The 18,469-nt window shown below is 48.6% G+C and overlaps 8 protein-coding genes across 8 annotated transcripts; 4 read left to right on the forward strand and 4 right to left on the reverse strand.

Moving 5' to 3' along the window:
• Window positions 1-626: 626 nt before the first annotated feature.
• GGI43DRAFT_379432 (thermonuclease family protein) lies at window positions 627-1,488 on the reverse strand (the record flags this gene model as incomplete). The annotated part of the gene is made up of 2 exons (XM_083202838.1): window positions 627-1,034; window positions 1,105-1,488. 2 exons carry the CDS (start codon window positions 1,486-1,488, stop codon window positions 627-629), a joined length of 792 nt encoding a protein of 263 aa, XP_083064884.1.
• A 232-nt stretch (window positions 1,489-1,720) lies between these two features.
• GGI43DRAFT_393136 (Arp2/3 complex, 34 kd subunit p34-Arc-domain-containing protein) lies at window positions 1,721-3,169 on the reverse strand. Its single transcript, XM_083204633.1, has 5 exons — window positions 3,056-3,169; window positions 2,758-2,999; window positions 2,273-2,695; window positions 2,073-2,222; window positions 1,721-2,015 (listed from the first exon to the last, which is right to left on the reverse strand). The coding sequence occupies exons 1-5, from the start codon at window positions 3,115-3,117 to the stop codon at window positions 1,933-1,935; spliced, it is 960 nt and encodes a 319-aa protein (XP_083064885.1). The 5' UTR covers window positions 3,118-3,169; the 3' UTR covers window positions 1,721-1,932.
• An 87-nt stretch (window positions 3,170-3,256) lies between these two features.
• GGI43DRAFT_393138 (snoRNA-binding rRNA-processing protein DIP2) lies at window positions 3,257-6,503 on the forward strand. Its single transcript, XM_083204634.1, has 2 exons — window positions 3,257-3,427; window positions 3,489-6,503. Exons 1-2 carry the CDS (start codon window positions 3,411-3,413, stop codon window positions 6,358-6,360), a joined length of 2,889 nt encoding a protein of 962 aa, XP_083064886.1. The 5' UTR covers window positions 3,257-3,410; the 3' UTR covers window positions 6,361-6,503.
• A 6-nt stretch (window positions 6,504-6,509) lies between these two features.
• On the forward strand, window positions 6,510-7,905 carry GGI43DRAFT_149140 (Sm-like protein LSM2). Its single transcript, XM_083199404.1, has 4 exons — window positions 6,510-7,098; window positions 7,204-7,351; window positions 7,415-7,517; window positions 7,576-7,905. The coding sequence occupies exons 1-4, from the start codon at window positions 7,085-7,087 to the stop codon at window positions 7,605-7,607; spliced, it is 297 nt and encodes a 98-aa protein (XP_083064887.1). The 5' UTR covers window positions 6,510-7,084; the 3' UTR covers window positions 7,608-7,905.
• On the reverse strand, window positions 7,866-10,415 carry GGI43DRAFT_420337 (DNA repair metallo-beta-lactamase-domain-containing protein; the record flags this gene model as incomplete). Its single annotated transcript, XM_083207801.1, has 2 exons — window positions 7,866-9,808; window positions 9,998-10,415. 2 exons carry the CDS (start codon window positions 10,413-10,415, stop codon window positions 7,866-7,868), a joined length of 2,361 nt encoding a protein of 786 aa, XP_083064888.1.
• Window positions 10,416-10,503: 88 nt separating this feature from the next.
• On the forward strand, window positions 10,504-11,881 carry GGI43DRAFT_393144 (uncharacterized protein). Its single transcript, XM_083204635.1, has 2 exons — window positions 10,504-11,209; window positions 11,269-11,881. The coding sequence occupies exons 1-2, from the start codon at window positions 11,203-11,205 to the stop codon at window positions 11,787-11,789; spliced, it is 528 nt and encodes a 175-aa protein (XP_083064889.1). The 5' UTR covers window positions 10,504-11,202; the 3' UTR covers window positions 11,790-11,881.
• Window positions 11,882-12,104: 223 nt separating this feature from the next.
• On the forward strand, window positions 12,105-15,055 carry GGI43DRAFT_149143 (kinase-like domain-containing protein). Its single transcript, XM_083199405.1, has one exon. It carries the CDS (start codon window positions 12,420-12,422, stop codon window positions 14,892-14,894), a length of 2,475 nt encoding a protein of 824 aa, XP_083064890.1. The 5' UTR covers window positions 12,105-12,419; the 3' UTR covers window positions 14,895-15,055.
• On the reverse strand, window positions 15,003-18,414 carry GGI43DRAFT_149256 (telomere length regulation protein-domain-containing protein). Its single transcript, XM_083199406.1, has 3 exons — window positions 17,438-18,414; window positions 16,963-17,388; window positions 15,003-16,909 (listed from the first exon to the last, which is right to left on the reverse strand). The coding sequence occupies exons 1-3, from the start codon at window positions 18,276-18,278 to the stop codon at window positions 15,216-15,218; spliced, it is 2,961 nt and encodes a 986-aa protein (XP_083064891.1). The 5' UTR covers window positions 18,279-18,414; the 3' UTR covers window positions 15,003-15,215.
• Window positions 18,415-18,469: the final 55 nt, after the last annotated feature.

Genomic DNA, 18,469 nt, shown 5'->3' on the forward strand with positions numbered 1-18,469 from the left:
CGTAGCACCAAAATCTGGAGCACTCGCTGGGATCACCAGATGCCTTTGGTAATGCTACTATTATAAGTGTAAAGCTGTCAAAGCCATCATGCCAGCCTTCGCTTCTGCGCCCTTACTGTTGGCCAAAGCTCAGAAGCCATGGCTACCTCCATCGTGTGCTCATGTCACCGTTGGCTGTCTATATCTTGACTTTTCTGTTTGCTGTTGCAAAGACAAGTCTGTGCAAGCCGCTGCGTCAACACCCAGCCGTCCATCATACCAAATGATGACAGCTCAGATCCGTTTATGCTTCCACCAACCGGTGTATCCCTCGACCAAGTCTCCCCTCGGCGTTCCGTGGATTAGTTTCGGTGCTGTCTCACATCGTCCTGCCTGACCGTCTACGGAGAGATTGCTTGACTTTGATTTCCAGCCTCGGCGATTGCCATACAAGTGAAGTGTATATCGTATGAAAACATCATGGTTATAGCAAGCTCAAGCATGGGGTTGGCTAAACACACGAAACACCCGCTGCCGCAGACTCAATCTATAGATAGGTAGCCCCAAAACAAACAAATGTGTGCTATGACAACCAGTGAGACCTCAGTCATTTTTGCGGAGTAAAAAGTACTTACCATTGTAATGGCCTACGCTTTGCCTTGCTGTGACGCCCACTTTGTCTTGTACTCCCTCGGACTCTCATAGGTCTTTGGATCCCCCGCCCACATTCCCTTGCGCTTTTTCCTTGCCTTGGCTTCAGCCTTCTCATATCGGTCTTTCAGCCCCCCAAACTCGCCGCCGCTCTTTGCCTCGTATACGGTGGCCAGTCCACTCTTGATCATCTCCAGTCCGACATTCCTGCGGAACAGAGACCTGCGGACGTAGACAGTGGCAACGATCCGCTCGTATTGGTCTGTCTTGTAGATGTATGCACGCACATTTCGGTGCAAGATGTAGTTTCGAAGCCACTGCAGGGCTTCGTCTGAGTAGGGCTGTGCTGGTTTCCCAAAGTGCGCTCCCTCCGGCGCATCAACCGCGGCAATGCGAATGGGTATCTATGATACGTCTCAAATTAGCACATCCCCAAGTATAGTTTATGGGAAGAAGGAGAAGGAGAGTCCCTACAGTTCGTCCCTTGAGCTCTTTTCTTGACTCAGGAACCTTTCTCAGCCACCCCCAGCCCACAGCTTTCCCACCAGGCGTGTGGAACAGATGGAAGTTGTCGCCATCTCCAACACTCGTTACTTTGCCGTACAAGCTCCGATTCCGAAAGAAGTTTGGCCGTACATAAGCTGCTCCTGGAATTCGCCGCAGGTAGTTCGCATATAGCTGCAGCGCGGCGAGACCTACTAGAGAGAATCCAACCATGGGTGCCCATGCTTTGGCGGCTTCTAGAGGCCCAACCTCACTACTCCTCAAGGAATCTGGCCAGGAAACAGGCCTCTTCTTAGGCTGCTCCTCATGATCCGTGCCTTTGTTGGGTGCTGAGGCTCCAAATGGCCATACCATTGTATTTGCGACCCGTAGGTCGACTGGGCATCGAGAGTGTTTGGTTTAGGGTCCAAGTTTGGAGGCCGAGGCTGGTAGCTTGGTAAAATCAGTTTATAGTGGCATGTTCACTGCTACTGTAGCGCCACAGGCTACGCTCTGCATAGTGACATTTGACTGCCTGCGAATTAAAAACGTTTACCCCAAACGAGATCGACACTGCACCCTGGCAAATTCATATATACGAATGAAGTTAAAACGAAATGAATAAATATTGATTTTTGTTTACTGAAAATTCCAGAGTTATGGGCTATATGGCTCCTATCATAAAATTCATTGCCTACAATTATGAACCTCACCACTCGCCGCCTCATCCATGTCAGAGGCCGCATCCGCTCAACAGATGATGCCCAATTCTAATTTGGCCAGATAGAGAGAGAAAATCTATGGATTGCGAGAGTCTCTTCAGCTGCTTTGCACCTTGAATGTCCTGCCGCTGGCCGTCTTCCTCTCTCGTTCCTCGTTATCGGGACGCGCACGACGCAGCACTTTATACACGTTAACAAATACTCCATCATTGCAGTGACATATTGTATCAAACTCACCTTGCAGGAAGTCTGCGGTTCGCTTCCTCATTCGAGAGTGGATGTATGCCTTGGAAGCTTTGATGTGGTAGTGGAAGTTGTCTCGGAACGTCTGGATATGGGAGATGACGGCAGCCATTCTCTGGGGAGTCAGGTGCCTTGGGAAGAGAACTTTGAGAAAGTCAATACAACGAATCCAATCAAATCTAGGACGTTCTTACCGAAAGTAACGTATCCGATTTCCCCGGAGCCGGTGTCTCGTACTCCAGGAACGCCCTGCAGCTCAAGTGGGGGGTCGTTTCTGAACAGCACCTGGGGTGCATTCTGAATAGCCCGTCTTCGGGCATCGACAAACTCCTGAATAAAGACCTTTCCGTACACTCTATCGGTTTCCTCTCGGAAGATGGTGCTGAAAATAACAGTGACACGATCGTGGCTGGCCTTTACATAAATGGCCTCCTCCTCTCGGTAGTGGATGGCTTTGACCTCTCCTCCCTCCATCACACCCTTGGGGGCATCCTCTGAGCTAAATTTAGATGCCTCCTCTTTCAGCTTGTAGTGCTCTTCGTATGCTTGCTCGAACGGGGCAGCCATGGCGTGGCGCTTCAGTAAAGCGAATTGCATCGCCAACGCGTCGCGTTCCTCTATATTCCAAAGTGAGCTTTCTAGTTTGGGAGTAGTGCTGCTGGGAGTTAAATCGGCCTACCCTTGGACTCTGGTAGGTTCTCTAGGTCAATCAGCACCGAGAAGTCGTAGCCAACTTCAGCCGGAACAACATATTGTCCATATTCTCGCTGGAGAATCTGCTCAGCGCCGTATTTGGCCAAGTCCTTGAAGCATCGGATCTGGAGGGACAGTAGAATCTTCGTCTTCACTTCAGGAGTCGAGATGTGGAACGTGACGCCGTCGAAGTCGGATACGGTCTGGTCGATGTGTACGGGCGGGGCACTGTGCCGCAGTCAGCTCGGCTCGTCTTGAGAAATTGGAATTGGGCTCGTGTATACCCCGAGAATCGTTCGGTAAGCACCGATTGAATGAGGGCGTTCTGGTAGTCGAGAAGAAGCATCGTGGCGGCTGGTGTCGTGGAATCTGCTGTGTCCTCTCCGGATCGTCCTGGAGCTTGGTTGACGACTCCGACCCCCGTGGTGGGGCTAAGCTACGTTGCTGAAGACGTCAAGCTGGGGGGCAGCGCACCACGTGACAGATAAGCAAGCTAGAGCAGTAGCGCCACTCCAGCCTATTATCGATAAGCTCTCGAAAAAAAATATCCCATCTGCGCAATTGGCTAGCTGCGGCATGTAAATGCAAGTTTCCTTGGTACGAGCAGAAGCCGGTATTGGAGGTTGAGAGACGGCAGCCATGGTCAAATCATACCTGTGAGTCGATTATACTGACATTTGCGAGCTTGGAAGAACGTGTTTTGACCATTGACTGCAGCAAATACGAGCACGCCAAATCGTTTGGCACCATTCTCTCCGGCTCATCGAATCTCATCTGGACATCCAAAGATCGAACGGGGACTGGCGCAGGCCAAGCCATTACTGCCGCGAACGAGGAGGTTTTATGCTGGGATATCAAGAAGGGCGAGTTAATCAGCCGATGGAGAGATGAAAGATGCTCTTATTCCGCCACTGCCATCGCGCAGAGCGGCGTGGATAAGGACATGTTTGCCGTGGGATACGAAGATGGAAGCATTCGTATCTGGGACAGCAAAATCGCCACTGTTATAGTCAATTTCAATGGTCACAAGTCGGCAATCACACACCTTGCCTTTGACAAGTCCGGGGTGCGACTTGCAAGTGGTTCAAAGGACACCGACATTATTGTTTGGGACCTTGTCGCAGAAGTCGGCCTGTACAAACTTCGAGGACACAAAGATCAGATCACAGGAATCAAATTCTTGCAACCCGAGGCCAAGCTGCAGGATGAAGACGGAAATAAAGCCATGGCACTCAACGACGAAGAGTTATCAGACGGGTTCCTTTTGTCTACCGGAAAGGACTCCCTCTTGAAGCTCTGGGATTTGTCTTCGAAGCACTGCATCGAGACGCATATTTCACAGACAAACGGCGAGTGCTGGGCACTTGGTGTTTCTCCAGACTTGAGCGGCTGTATTACTGCAGGCAACGACGGAGAGCTGAAGGTGTGGTCACTGGATGCGGATGGATTGAGCTCATCTGCTCAACGCGTAGAAGTTGTCGCCTCTGCACAATTTTTGCAAAACCGAGGAACCCTTTTCCGACAAAACAAGGATCGAGCTACTGAGGTTATTTTCCATCCTCAAAAAGACTATTTTGCTGTCCACGGTTCCGACAAGAGCGTCGATGTATGGCGCATCAGATCAGAATCTGAAGTTCGAAAAGGCCTGGCCCGAAAGAGACGGCGAAGACGTGAGAAGCAGAAGGATGCTAAGCCTCAGGATGAAGAAATGGAAAACGGAGACGATACTTTGGATGATGTATCAAAAGCCGACATCAGCGATGTCTTCGTTCAATATGTCATCCTAAGAACTGGTGGCAAAGTCCGTTCAATTGATTGGGCTCTGCCTGCTGGACAAAAGCAAATCTACCTGATAGTTGGAACCACCAACAACCAGCTGGAGTACTACAGTGTAAATCCCAAGGAGAAGAGCGATAAGAAGCAAAAGGACGATATCCCAGATTACACCAAGGCGTTCTCAGTCGAGATCCCAGGACACAGGGCTGACATCCGCGCTCTATCACTGAGCTCAGATGACAAGATGTTGGCATCAGCATCCAATGGCTTGTTAAAGGTTTGGAATATCAAGACTCAGACTTGCATCCGAACATTCGAGTGTGGATATGCGCTCTGCTGTGCCTTCCTCCCTGGAGACAAGGTCATCGTTGTGGGAACAAAGAATGGCGAACTGCAATTATTTGACGTTGCGTCTGCATCACTCCTAGACAGCGTCGAAGCACACGAGGGAGCTATCTGGGCACTGCAAGTTCACCCTGATGGACGATCTGTTGTTTCCGGAAGTGCTGATAAAAGCGCCAAATTCTGGGACTTCAAGATTGTCCAGGAGCAGGTTCTGGGAACGAGGAGGACAACACCCAAGCTTAAGCTTGTTCAATCCAGAGCGCTTAAAGTCTCTGATGACATTCTCAGTCTCCGATTTTCACCTGATTCCAAATTGTTGGCGGTATCACTCTTGGATAGCACAGTGAAAGTGTTCTTTGTCGACTCCCTCAAATTATACCTCAACCTTTACGGACACAAGCTGCCTGTGCTAAGCATGGACATCTCCTACGACAGCAAGCTTATTGTTACAAGCTCGGCTGATAAAAACATTAGAATATGGGGTCTCGACTTTGGTGACTGCCACAAGGCTCTGTTTGGACACCAGGACAGTATCCTACAAGTAGCATTTGTCCCTCACAACTCTGACGGCAATGGTCATCATTTCTTCAGCAGCGGCAAGGACCGAACAATTCGATACTGGGATGGAGACAAATTCGAGCAGATTCAGAGGCTAGATGGCCACCACGGTGAAGTGTGGTCAATAGCCATGAGCCACAGCGGAAATTTCCTTGTGACTGCTAGTCACGACAAGAGCATTCGCGTATGGGATGAGACTGACGAGCAAATTTTCCTTGAGGAAGAACGAGAAAAGGAAATGGAAGAGCTGTACGAGAGCACTTTGACGGCCTCTCTGGAGAAAGACCAGGAGGGAGGCGACGAAAACGGCGAAATTGCCGCCGCAGGAAAGCAGACCACAGAGACGTTGATGGCCGGTGAGAGGATAGCGGAAGCTCTGGAGATGGGCATGGCAGATTTGAACTTATTGAAGGAGTACGAGGAAGCCAAGCTCACGAACCCTCACGCCATGCCTCCTCAGAGAAATCCCGTTTTCATTGCTCTTGGAAACATTACCGCTGAGGCTCACGTCATGTCCGTCCTCCAGCGCATCAAGGCTTCCGCTTTACACGACGCACTACTGGTTCTTCCATTTGCCTCTGTCCCCATCCTCTTCACATTCATCAACATTTTCGCCATGCGGTCAATGAACATTCCTCTCACATGCCGAATTTTGTTCTTCATGCTGAAGACGCACCACAAGCAGATTGTTGCTAGCCGCACGATGAAGGTTATGATGGATAATATCCGGGCTAACCTGCGAGCAACGCTAAAGAAGCAGAAAGACGAGATGGGAGTTAATATCGCTGCATTGAAGGTGGTGGGCATGCAGATCCGGGATAAGAGCGTCAAGGAGTACGTGGACGAGACATGGGAGGAGGAGAGCCGGGAGAAGAGTGCCAAGAAGCGAGCCTTTGTACATGTCGCATAAGAAAAAGCGAGGTCTGGCCTTTAAAACAAAAGAGGGTGGTTTTGCATATATAGATTCACCGTGAACTTGGGTTATGTTGCGGGGATACGAGGAGTAATTTTTCTTGGTTGAAATATCAATACAATAACAAGCTATTAATTTACGTATCGTCCCAGATGATTGTGACAAGCTTTAGTAGACGTATTGAGATTTTTGCTTCTCCAGAGCAGAGACTCGAAGTTTCCAAAATATCTGGTTTAAATTGCTTGGTGCTCTCACTCAACCTGGTTGTGTAACATGATAAGATGAGCAACAGGACCAAGAATGAAGAAACATCTTCCATTTTTGATATCCATTATTCAAATATATTTCTTAAGATGATAATAATATTTTTCACCTTCTGACTCTAAATCTGATATTTATGAATCTCAATCTTCGAGTCTCACTAATGATGCCTTTAAATCATGCATCACGTGACCACGCCCAACGCCTCCTTCACTAGAATTCCTGTGTGGGACTTCTCACGACGAGCTGTGACGCCTTTCACTCAGATAACACCTTCAAAGATAAACAGCATCCCGAAATTCAGAACTAAAATAACGAAAACAAACGGATTCTCATCTCGATTGCCATTTTTGAGACGACGCGACTGATCTTGAGCGACTTACGTCTATTCGAAACTTTTCTTCAAAATATTGCCCCGCTACCCAATCCAGCTTGAGGACAGCTGAGATCTACCGTCATAATGCTCTTCTTCAGGTGAGCCGCTGGTCCTGGATCTGCTTTGCTACATGTTACAGAATCATTGTTCAAGGTCAATTCTACCATATAGACAAATGCTAATCGTTTTGGGGGGAATAATAGCTTCTTCAAGACACTCATCGACCATGAGGTCACCGTGGAGCTCAAAAATGACATTCAGCTCAAGGGCATCCTGAAGAGCGTGGACCAGTACCTGAACATCAAGCTGGATGACATTCAAGTTGTGGAGGAGCTAAAATACCCTCACCTGGTATGGCAATCTATTGCTTACTCTTCATCGCTGGAATGCATGGTTAACCCGCTGTTTTTGTAGAGCTCCGTTAAGAATGTTTTCATTCGTGGATCAGTCGTTCGATATGTCCACCTCCCAGCGGCATCAGTCGACACCCAGCTGCTAGAGGATGCTACACGAAGAGGCAAGTATCTTGAACAGCAGAGTTGATTTATTTAGAAGAGAGCTAACAGCGTCTGTAGAAGCTGCTGCCCAGCAAGCTAAGGCAAAATAATGGATCCTGGTATAGAGGCGTGTTTACCAGCTAAGAAAAGAGATGGTTGGCGTTTGCATACTATAAATCATGTATTCTGGATCGGAGCATCGGAGAATGGTAATATTTACACACTTTATGGTGCAGGATCACTGGGGTTGTTGCAAGTATAAAGCAGTAATTTGGCGTTTCTCATGGTATGGACAACGGACCATCAGAATTTCCCCTGGCATCATTTTGGACGTTTTAATAAAACTTTATGATATCCAACCCTCCAGGCTACCACCAGGCCCCACCTCCTTCGCCAGCTTTGCCATCCCAGAGTTGAGAATTACCTTTCTGTTCATCGTCTTCCGCCTCTACTAATGGTCTCATCAGTCCTCCTTTCCTCCTCTCTGTCATCCATCTGTCTATCCAGCCTTTCATTCTTTTTCTTGATTGATCGCTACCCACATTGACAGTGGGGATTACTTTATCAATTCGCAGACTCATGACAAACATGGCTAGCTCACGAAAACTGCTGTGCTCAGAATACGGAACCCCAAAACACATGGCCTCCTTCGTGCTGCCTCTCTGAATTACGAGATCCTTTGCGCCAAATCTCGTCCTCCAGCCTTTACCATGGAGAAGCTGTTGTGTCGGTATGCTGCTCGGCGGAGTATTGGCTCCAATAACCTTGCCATTGCCTGGTCGGTAATTCCAGCCGCTGGGTCGAAAGCCAACTATGCGACTAAAATGTGGCCTGTAGCTGTCCAGATATTCCTGCAACGTTTCTGCACGTATCTCCATGAGCATTTGCATGTGGACTTGGGCTTCGATAGGATCAGAAGTCAGCAACGCAGATAGCTCTGGGTCATCGAGCTGCTTGCATATCTTAATCTTCTGAGGAGACGCAAAGATTTTGGAGCCAAGAGCTTTTGCAATAGCCACACAAATCCTCTCCTTTCCAATGGAGTAAGTACCGCATATTACTAGGAGACGCTGTTTACGCTGTGATTTTGACTTTGGCTGTGCATCATTGTCTGATGGCTTATCACTTTGAAAGTACTTGCTCACGGTACCCGTCCCAGCGGATTTCTCCGACTTTTGCCAAACATCGTCAGTACAATTGGGGTCAGGAGACATCGATGCGCAGAGGTCAGCACACGATTGAATGACATCGCCCTGGGGAGGGAAAGAGTATCGTGGATTTAGGTATGTCGTATCAAGATAGCAGATGTCAATCCGCTGCTGCCTTGATTTACCCGATATTGAATCTATCACATCAGGTTTGAGTAGTGGATGTCGAACATGTTCGGGACAGGCCCGGAAGTCGCCGCAGTGTAATATCCGCTTTGTTCGTTTGTTTGGCCCATTTACAAAAGATTTCTCAAAGAGAAATAGGGAGCTCCCAGGACAGTGGTTTGCAGGCATCATGGTGACCGTTGCACCTTCAGTTCCAGGAATATCGTAGGACTTCTCAAATTCCAGCTCAACAACCCACTTGGCAGCAGTCCGGAGCTGTTGCTTGACCAAGCTCCCGGTGACCTTACTGCAGTAGATTGGACCGTGTCTCCAACTTGCTGTCAAGCCGACGTAATGGTCACTGTGGAAGTGGCTCAAGAAGTAGGCCTGGCATCCTTCAACAGCGCCGTAGCGGAATGCATCGACACATATTGCGAAGCCAGGCATGATTTTATAAAATGGGCAAGTCCGCTCGTATGCCGGCCGGCCTCGAGAAGCAGTCTCTGCGGCTGCCGCCGTAGCCCAGGCCGAATCTTCCGCATTACCAGACATCAGCTTTGAAAAGGCGCTCTTTGGTTTATTCCCCGTATTCATCTCAAGGGGATTCGCTTGGCCCGGCCTGGGGACGGCAGCTCGAGCAAAGCGTTTGCCAAGCTCCGCAGCCTCTACTTCAGGCGTATCGTTTTCAACGGTATTATCCTTTGTCGGCAGCGGAATAGGATTGCCATCAAGACATGCGTTGACGTGCCGCGAAGCTTCGTCTGCGGATATTCCGAGTAAGCTGCCAGCACATATCGGGCAATTTTCTACCATGGAGTGATTATCCAAAAGATCATCGAAATCATCACCAGGAATTCCGGCCTCTTCGGCTTCAAGCCGAGCCTGCTCCCGCATGAATCGCATCTCCCGCATCTCTTCACCTTCAAACTCGTCTAAGTCGAAATCGTCCATGTCAGCGAAATCCCCCAGTTGGTTAGATTGGGCATCAGCCAAGGTTTCTTGCTCCAGCGGCGGCGGATCATACTTGTCATTGGTGTCTTCGGTCTGCGTAGTATCACGAAGTGGTTCTGACTGGACAGGGGGAGGCGACGGTGCGGCATCTTTCGTGTGGTGGGATGGTACATCCGGAGCGATGCTGTTGCTGTTGCCGTTTCCGTCATTGTTGTTGTCGTCATCTTCATCTTCGCTGTCGGAGTCCATTACAAACGGGGTCTTAATCCGAGGTCTGGGCTTCTTCGACTCGCTTCCATTTTCAGGCTTTATTGGCGACGTCGTGTTACTATTGGCGGATGGTTTGTCTAATGAATCTGCCGTTTCCTTCTTTGTTGCTGGTTCGGTAGAAGCATCTTCGCTAATCCTTCTCTTTTTACTTGGAGCTTCAACTTCATTGTATCGGGTTTCATCGTCACGTCCATAGAGATCCTCCTTATCAGCCGCTTCCGCAGGTACCGCACCGACGAATAGTGAATCTTCAGGCTTTGCGGTTTTCTGGAAAAAGTTAAGGATACTGGTGTTTGGCTTGGCAGCAGGCTTCTTAGCGAAGCCAGAGCTTGGCGTTGCTTTTCTCGGCGTATGAGACCGGTTAATTTTTGTAGAAGCGACCATAATGGCTGACGCTGCGTCAAAGCTGAAGCACCATACTTTTTTGAACGTGCCGTCATACAAGGTGGGACACGTACATTCACGATTCGCGTTAAAGGGCTTGAATGACTTCGCGTAGTCACGTGCATGCTAATTGGCGGGGCTTTGATCTACATGCTTGATCTATACTTACCCGGAGAGTAGATGCCAAAGAGCTTTTTGGCAGAGGAAATAGTATTAGTGGTTTAAAAATCAGACCAATAAACGAATTCAAGAGATGTCATGAATTCATTATAATGCCAAAAGCAGGCTCATTATTGGTTTAATGGTAGGTACATTGCCGGTATGAGCGTATAACACTCAATCACTTAGATAATTCTGCTGAGCTGAAATAGGTCCCGGTGTAAAAGATGTCCCGGCGCTGGAACTGCAGATATGCCGAATGCCTGGAATAAGCCACGGCAATGAACGATGACGTTGATTTGTCAATTCTATTTACCTATTAATGTTATGCTGTCCCAGAGTCTGATTCATAATACGCCGTAATAGGCCCTGTGATTCCTTGTTTCAGCTGGTAGCGCCCGTCCCAGGCCTCACACCAGGCTTGTTCCAGAGTAATAAAAGCTGCGTAATAAAAGCTGCGCGGCCGTCTTTCTACAAGTACCTCTGCGTCTCGCTACCTGTCAACTTTACAACATCACCAGCGAATCGTTTTACTGTTTTTGTCGCCATTATTTGTAAAGCCATACACTATAAATCGACTTTGCCTTGACTGCTTTTGCCCGAGAAATTTAATTGTCAAGTAACCATCATGTCTTGTGAGTCGCCCAAGGTAGATCCAGCTCACAGGGCTAGTTGTTATTGACACATCTCACAGCGTGGCTCAATACCACCGCGACAGTGCTGAATGTAACAACTCTGCCGCCAGAAGTTTCGCTTGCCAGGGCCCTGGAAGTCATCCAGAATCACAAAATTCACATGCAATGTGATCCTCACATGGTTAAATTCGAGTCCATCCCTCAGCCACCAAAGGTTGTGACTCCCACTGTTCCAACGGACCGGGGAATTGTCGCTGCGGGGGAGCCTGCGTATTACTCGGTGACAGACAAGGTACACACACTCCCTGCGGGCCTCTGGGATTCAAATGTTGAGAGTATAAATGAATTTGTGACCCTGGAAAAGGGCGTTTTTGTGAGACTTTACAGCCCACTCAATGTGGTCATGGAGACGGTCTGGACTGTGAAAGAAACCGGTAATGGCGGGGTAGATCTGATCGAGGAAGTGGTGATCAAAGCGTCCCGGCTGCTGGTTGGCACGATAAAGAACATGTGCAATACGAACTGGACAACCTTTCACGGCAAGATCGTGGATTTGATGAAGGAGACTCCGTCACAATAAGGGGCGAGGTACACGGGTGCATCATATACTAGAAAACGGGCATCAACTGAGAGCAATAGTAGAACTAATAAGACTGTCTTTTCCACTTAGAGAGATAGTACAGGCCGTGAACGCTCTTCTTTGGATAGTATTCAGTTGTCTTGTTTCAACCCCCTATACGCTGACCATGTAGAATCTTCCGAACCTCTCAATGCTACCTTAGTATTCAGCCACCGCAAGTCAGCCACCTGAAGCAAACACGGAGAGCGCCATGCGTGCTAAAACTGCTAAAATCGGTAGTCGCGTTCCGCCATGGAAATGAATGGCTGCGGTTTCCCGCGGCTAAACCCCGCGTAAGAACTGCGCCTCCCACCCGCTCCCTTGGGCTTATCGGGCATCTCTCGAGACTTAAACATCTTCTCATCCCATCCGTGACGCTCTGGGCATCTTCATCTGCGGCTGGGGGAACCGAAGAAGGATGGCTGCAGCGCGCGCGGATTATCCTCTCGACGAGTGAGCTCAGCGTGCGTCTGGACTTTGGACTTTTAGTGCGAGATCCGTGCTCAGCCTCAAAAATACATACATGCCAAATCTTGCTCTTCCTGGAGATCGACATCCTCGTCCAAGGCCAAAGTGGGCCTCGCCTGCAAAATGTCCCTTCAAGTAAGATGGCCCGACGTGTCAGGCACCAAGCAGAAGGCTCTTGAAGATGCAAAGAAAATGCAAAATGCCGTCCTCGAGACCTGCAGCAAGGCCGGCAAGGAAGCCCCGCAGTATGAGCTTCAAGAGCTCGTTGGCAAGGGCAGTTTTGGACGGGTGTATAAAGCGACGGCCATCAAGACTGGCCAGCTGGTTGCCGTCAAGATTATAGACATCGAGGAGAGCGACACTGTAAATCCCAAGCTGGCCGACACTTATACCGACTTGCTCAAGGAAATCAATGCCCTGCAATTGCTGAGCGACAGCGGGGCCAAAAACATCAACCATGTCATCGAGGCGTTACCAGTCGGACAGTCCATGTGGATGGTCACAGAGTACTGCGCAGGTGGCAGCGTTGCTACTTTGATGAGGCCGACAGCTCCCGGTGGGCTGCTGGAAAAATGGATTATTCCTATTGTGCGCGAGGTTGCCGAGGCTATTCATTGGGTTCACGGCCAAGGCATCATTCATCGCGATCTTAAATGCGCCAATGTTCTTATTACCGAGACGGGCGATGTTCAACTGTGTGATTTTGGAGTTGCTGGCGTTATTGAAACAAAGTTCGACAAACGGTCGACATTTATTGGGACTCCGCATTGGATGGCGCCGGAGTTGTTTGATAAAGAGGCGTCTTATGGGACTGAGGTCGATATATGGGCGTTTGGTGCCATGGTATATGAAATTGCATCTGGTTTACCGCCCAACGTCACCGCCGGAATTGACTTTTCGAGATTGGGCTCACATCTGAAACATCACACGCCTCGGCTGGAGGGCGACCAGTACTCTGCTGGATTGAGAGATTTGGTGGCGTACTGCCTTCAACACGACGTCGCAAAACGACCAACGATTGAGCAGGTGCAGTTCCATAGATATATCCGTAACACGGAAGAATCGCATCCCACATCTTCTCTTGTCCACCTTGTTCGAGCTTTCAAACTTTGGGAGGCACAAGGAGGAGACCGCAGGTCGCTCTTCTCTGCTGGTGGCGCCCAAGGCCTAGCCGATCTCTCAACTGCCATCTCCAATGATGAGTGGAACTTCAGTACAACTGCAGCGTTTGACCAGCAAGTCTTGGACCAAGGAGATGCCCAGGACGTTTATGATGTGTACGGATCAAAGGTAGATTTCAGCCCAGAGGGCTATGATGAAACTTCACGTCCACAGAAACCCAAGTCACGGAGAAGGCCACCACCACAACTTCCGTCGGTTAAAGCGCCCCTGGAAAAGATTTTTGATCCCAATACTATATCAACTTATGAAGAGAATTCTAGAGCGTACTATAGTCAGCCTTTTCAGGCCCCTATATCTGATCTTCCTCTTCGGGATGAGAGTTCACAGCCTTCTGACGTAAGGGAGTCATTAATTGATCTGGATGTATCGCTACACGGTGGAGAGCTCTCGCAATATGTCGACATGGACACCATCAAGCCTAACGACTCGCAAGCATCATTTGACTACGACTTTGATGATGCAAGCTTCTCCAGAGCGCCGATGAGCGACCCAATTGACCTCAAAAATAATAGGCGCACTCAGGATTGGAAATTTCCTTCAATGGCTCCTCCTGCGACAGTAAATCCGGAAGAATTTAAATTTCCGCCGCTCAATACCTCTCTTTTTCCACCTGATGATGGTCGGCCCTCACTTCTACATCACACCACCGAACCGTACCAACATTCTTCCAGTTTCAGTGAACTTGCACCAGCCCCTTCAGTTGATCATCGTGCATCAGTTGGGAGCTTGATAGATCTCGACATGAGCTTCGCCGATTCATCAACTGACTTAACCCGGCCCTCAACGTCCTATTCAGATGTTGGCTCCATCAGCGGTTCAGAGATCGGTGGTACAAATCCTTTTGAGCTAGAGAAACACGCCTCGCTCTACGTGATGAATGCTACAAACCGTGAGCCCTCTATTTATATTTCAGATGACTCCGAATATTCGCACGTGCTCGCAAGCATCCCGGATCTCTCTCTGGATGAAGGATCAAAACACGACGTATCCCATATTAGCAGAGAGAGCAATGTCTCAGCGTTTAGCGAAACCCGACCATATTCTCTGAGCGACTTCGCCGATATGGATCCCGAACTGCCACCAGACCCAACTCCTGCCCCAAGTACACCGCAGTATCCGCCATCATTGCGAGACTACTCTCCGCGCAGTCGATCTCCGCATAGCCAGTCTCCTCCTGTACAACGTCCCCGACCACCTTTACGCAACCTCGATTCTTCTCTCCCCCCTCTCCCCGCAGCACCTTCGTCAAAAGTCATGCTTGGCCAAGCTTCACCTGAGGAGATACGAAAGGAGTTACGGCGTATGGCTATGAGTCTCGGAGATCATTTGACTTATGTCAACTCGTATATATCTACCCTACCGGTTCGAAGAAAGAGCATACACTATTCGCTAGATCCAGATGGTGGTGCGATTTGAGATTTACGGTGCATGGGAGTTTGAGATAACGTTGATGTGATGTGATCAATCAATTTCTCTGAAAGGGGAAGAAAAAAAAAGTAATTATATGCTAGAGATATTATTTATCTGCTCTCCTTGAAGGATGTATATTAAACAGTACCTATTTGCTTTTACAGTTGAACAAGAGAAGCGTATTTCTTTGCTACAAATGGAAGACTTTTGAAGATATCGCAATATATGTTCTATATTAGTAATGCAACAAATTTTATCTTGCAGAAGGCATAGCCTGATGCAATTTGCTAAAGCAGTATATTCTCATTGTATATTTGCACCATCTCTCTAGAAACCAATCATATTGCCTAGCAATAAGGCCTGATATTTCTCAATCGCCTCCCCAAGCTTAATTAGAACGCCCGCCGACAGCATCTTGACATCATTCTCCTCTCCTCCATCTTCTCCTCGTATCTTATTGAAGACAGCCGAAGCCCATTCTCGCGTCTCCACGACTTCTCGTCCCTGAGTTTCGCATAGCCTGCGCATATCGCCGTCATTGACTTCTAGCAGCGATGCCATGGCTACGAGCCAGCCTTTCAAAGCGCCCATGTCGTCTTGAGTATGGGTTCTCACGGCCAGGAGTAGATTCCACAGTTCAGACGTGAGCTGGGGGAGCGAGAGCGTTGAAGGGCCTGCCGAGTGGATGATGATGCCCAAGGTTTGGAGATATAGTGCTAATAGGGCGGGATTTAGAACAACGGGCTTGGAAGATCGAAGGGCCACCTGGAAATGGGCAGTGAGAGGGTAGAAGAAGGAGTCGGCGATGAGTGCGGCGGTGGTGTTGGGGATTGAGCGAACTCTGGGCTTTGCTTTCGTTTTGGATTTGTAACGAGCTGTGAATGTTTGAAGTTTGAGAATGTCTGGGCCGGTCGTTGCGTCGGCCGCCTTGGCGGCCAATGGCTCCAAAAAGGAAGATGTGAGGGATTGCGTTATTGTATCTAGCGCTGTCGAGGGCAGCGCCTTCAGTTGGGATGAAGGATTCGCCTCGCTTTGTTTGGTTGAGTCTAGGTATAGCTGTTCGATCTTCTCTGGTAGTCTCTTTGATGGGAAAGATGCACTGGACTGATATTCAGAAGTATCATACCCAGCGAGCTCTCTAGCTGACAGTCCAATGGCAACGAGTACTTGCGTTCGCTGCGATAATGAGTAGTCGCCTTCGAAGAAAGTCCGTGAAAACCAGGGGGCCATGGATTTTGGCTGAGCAACGATCAAGGCCATCATGCCCTGTAATTTTAGATCATTGAATTCTCCAATGTCGAATTTATCTTGAAGGCCGACAAATAGACCCGCGAGCTCATCTGCATGTGAGCTCACTTCCGTGCCAAAATTTGCCTTTCTTCTAATCAAGAGAGGCGCACTCTGTAAGGCTAGTTTCTGTTTATCGTACGATTCCGTGTCGCGAAGATATAAGATTAGATCACGAATGTATACTGGCGTTTTTGGTTTGTTCCGTTGAACCAATGTAGCGTCGTCATCGGAGTCTTCTGGATCGGAGCCCTTGGCATATGGTACGAGGTCTTCTTCACTGTCGTCTGAAGAATCGATCTCTTCGATAATGGCTATGGGCTTGATGGTTGAGATACTAGGCTCGGGCTTTGGCTTCGGTTTGGGCTTGGATTTTTGGGCTCGTTTTTGAGGTGGTCGATTCTCTCTCCGTACTGGTAGTCCTGCAGCTTCTGTCTTGAGAATAGGCTCCATAGAGCCGACCTCGTCGAAAACACTGGTTAGAGATTTTAGCCATTTAGCTTCTTCCGTTTCCGTTTCATCCATATGGAAATCGAGCTTTTGACTCTTGTCATCCATGAGAGTCGAGAGGGCTTCTCCAACAACCAAACCCAAGAAACGAGCTCTGGCCTGAGTTGAAGCTATCCGATTTGAGATTGCGGACAGGTATGAACCTGATCTCACAATGATTCTTAGTTTTATGGGAGATAGTCTAGATATATATCCAGCACTGAGAAGCAGTACCTCCGCGTGAACTAAGAAGAGGTTAGTATACTTCTGAAATCTTGGCTATTTAAAATGTTTATACCATTTTGTTGTAGTATGGCTGCATGCTTGATATATAGTTGATCTCCAAACTGAGACATGCTCTTTTCGAAAACGGTTGTGATACCATCTTTATTTTGGGCTAAGACAGCAAGAATGGCCCTCCTGATGCCTACAGAATCACCCAGACCAGCGCCAGAAGATGAAGCACACCAAGCGACGAGATAATTATAGAGCGTCTCATTACCCTTTATGAGTGTATCAATGATGCCAGCAGCGGCGGAGATGATTGCTTTTGAAGACGCTTCGTCCAGGTCTAGCCCATTGAGGTGCTGGGCAAGATATTGTAGCAACGTATTCATAGTCTTCTTAGCGCTATGGGGATGGGAGAGGCACACTTTAGCAAAGTCTCCTGGATCACTTCCTTTTTGAAGAAGAAGACCATCGATGACCGTCTTCACAACGGTTTCTATGACGAGTAAGTGATGGATCATGATGTTGGTAGTCATAGAGCACACCTGAATAGCCTAATGACATGCCTCGCTGGAAGAGGTCTGAGCAGAAATGCAACTCGCTTTCATTTTTTGTGCGTTTGGCCCAGGCTATCAAATTATACGCTATCCACTGCGAGAATTTGGTTCCATCCGTTATCCATGTTGCACCGGTGCGAATGTTTTCTGATCCAGTAATCTCAATCGCTTCAGCAGCTGTAGATATTATACGACCACTAGTAAGCAAAGAGAGGAGCGCCTGAGATTGTACTTTCTTTGAAGTTTCTGAGCTAAGCCCTCCCGCTGAAGCTGCCCACAAGGTCCGGATAGCATCATCGCCGTCCAAAGCTGATGCTAGTAAATCGAGGAAGATATTGATATGAAGCACTAGATCTGGCCGCTTAGATTCTTTACTTCCTAACTTGTGCTCTTGAATGAGAGCTTTGAGATGAGTAAGGACAGCATTCAGCCCGGCAACACTTTGTAAGCATTTGATGAAGAGCTGTGCATCGCTATAAGAGTCCTCAGAGCCATCATTCTGTCCGCCCTCTTTTAATAACGTCCAGTAATTTGAAGCAATCTCAGTCACTAGAACGTGAATTATCGCCGCGCTTTTGGGGCCAGGAGCATGGACATGAAAACTGCCTGGCTGCTTCTCATCCTGTGTTAGATATTTCAGAACCTGGATAAGCGAATCATAGTCCGGCTGATTTCGAAGAAGCTCCAACGCCTCGTCAGGAGAGACCACCTGAGAGCTCGGTAAGTCTTTGAGCACCTTCTTTGTCGAACCAACTTCAGATATCAGCGGTTTGGCGTCCTTTCGGGGCTTGAGGTATGTGGTGCTGACTGGGGTCAGTAGCTCGTCCATGGCTGCTACCTTGCCCTCATAAAAATATCGTAGAGCGCTTTTGATAGCAACATCTATGAAGCACGCATATCAAAATTACTGGTAAAAAGAAAATGCTGCGACACCAGATGCTGGATAGGTGAAAAGACGATGGCCGCTTAGAAAGATCCAAGAGCTATGGCCGATTGGAAGGAAGCCCAAGAACCCCACCT

This window comes from Trichoderma evansii, assembly GCF_050947405.1.
Source record: "Trichoderma evansii strain SZMC 28006 chromosome Unknown GGI43scaffold_2, whole genome shotgun sequence".
Lineage (NCBI taxonomy): Eukaryota > Fungi > Ascomycota > Sordariomycetes > Hypocreales > Hypocreaceae > Trichoderma > Trichoderma evansii.

Excerpts from the sequence above, each read along its gene's own strand:
- GGI43DRAFT_393136 (XM_083204633.1), bottom strand. The coding sequence starts at position 3,117 with ATGCTTCTTCTCGACTACCAGAACGCCCTCATTCAATCGGTGCTTACC. Across the intron at positions 3,000-3,055 it reads CTTACCGAACGATTCTCGGG|TGCCCCGCCCGTACACATCG; the intron begins GTATACACGAGC and ends ACTGCGGCACAG. Across the intron at positions 2,696-2,757 it reads GAACCTACCAGAGTCCAAGG|AGGAACGCGACGCGTTGGCG; the intron begins GTAGGCCGATTT and ends TTTGGAATATAG.
- GGI43DRAFT_149140 (XM_083199404.1), top strand. Across the intron at positions 7,352-7,414 it reads AGCTAAAATACCCTCACCTG|AGCTCCGTTAAGAATGTTTT; the intron begins GTATGGCAATCT and ends CTGTTTTTGTAG. Across the intron at positions 7,518-7,575 it reads AGAGGATGCTACACGAAGAG|AAGCTGCTGCCCAGCAAGCT; the intron begins GCAAGTATCTTG and ends CAGCGTCTGTAG.
- GGI43DRAFT_149143 (XM_083199405.1), top strand. The coding sequence starts at position 12,420 with ATGTCCCTTCAAGTAAGATGGCCCGACGTGTCAGGCACCAAGCAGAAG.
- GGI43DRAFT_149256 (XM_083199406.1), bottom strand. The coding sequence starts at position 18,278 with ATGGACGAGCTACTGACCCCAGTCAGCACCACATACCTCAAGCCCCGA. Across the intron at positions 17,389-17,437 it reads CATGTCATTAGGCTATTCAG|AAACCGTTGTGAAGACGGTC; the intron begins GTGTGCTCTATG and ends TACTCGTCATAG. Across the intron at positions 16,910-16,962 it reads AGCCATACTACAACAAAATG|TTCACGCGGAGGTACTGCTT; the intron begins GTATAAACATTT and ends ACCTCTTCTTAG.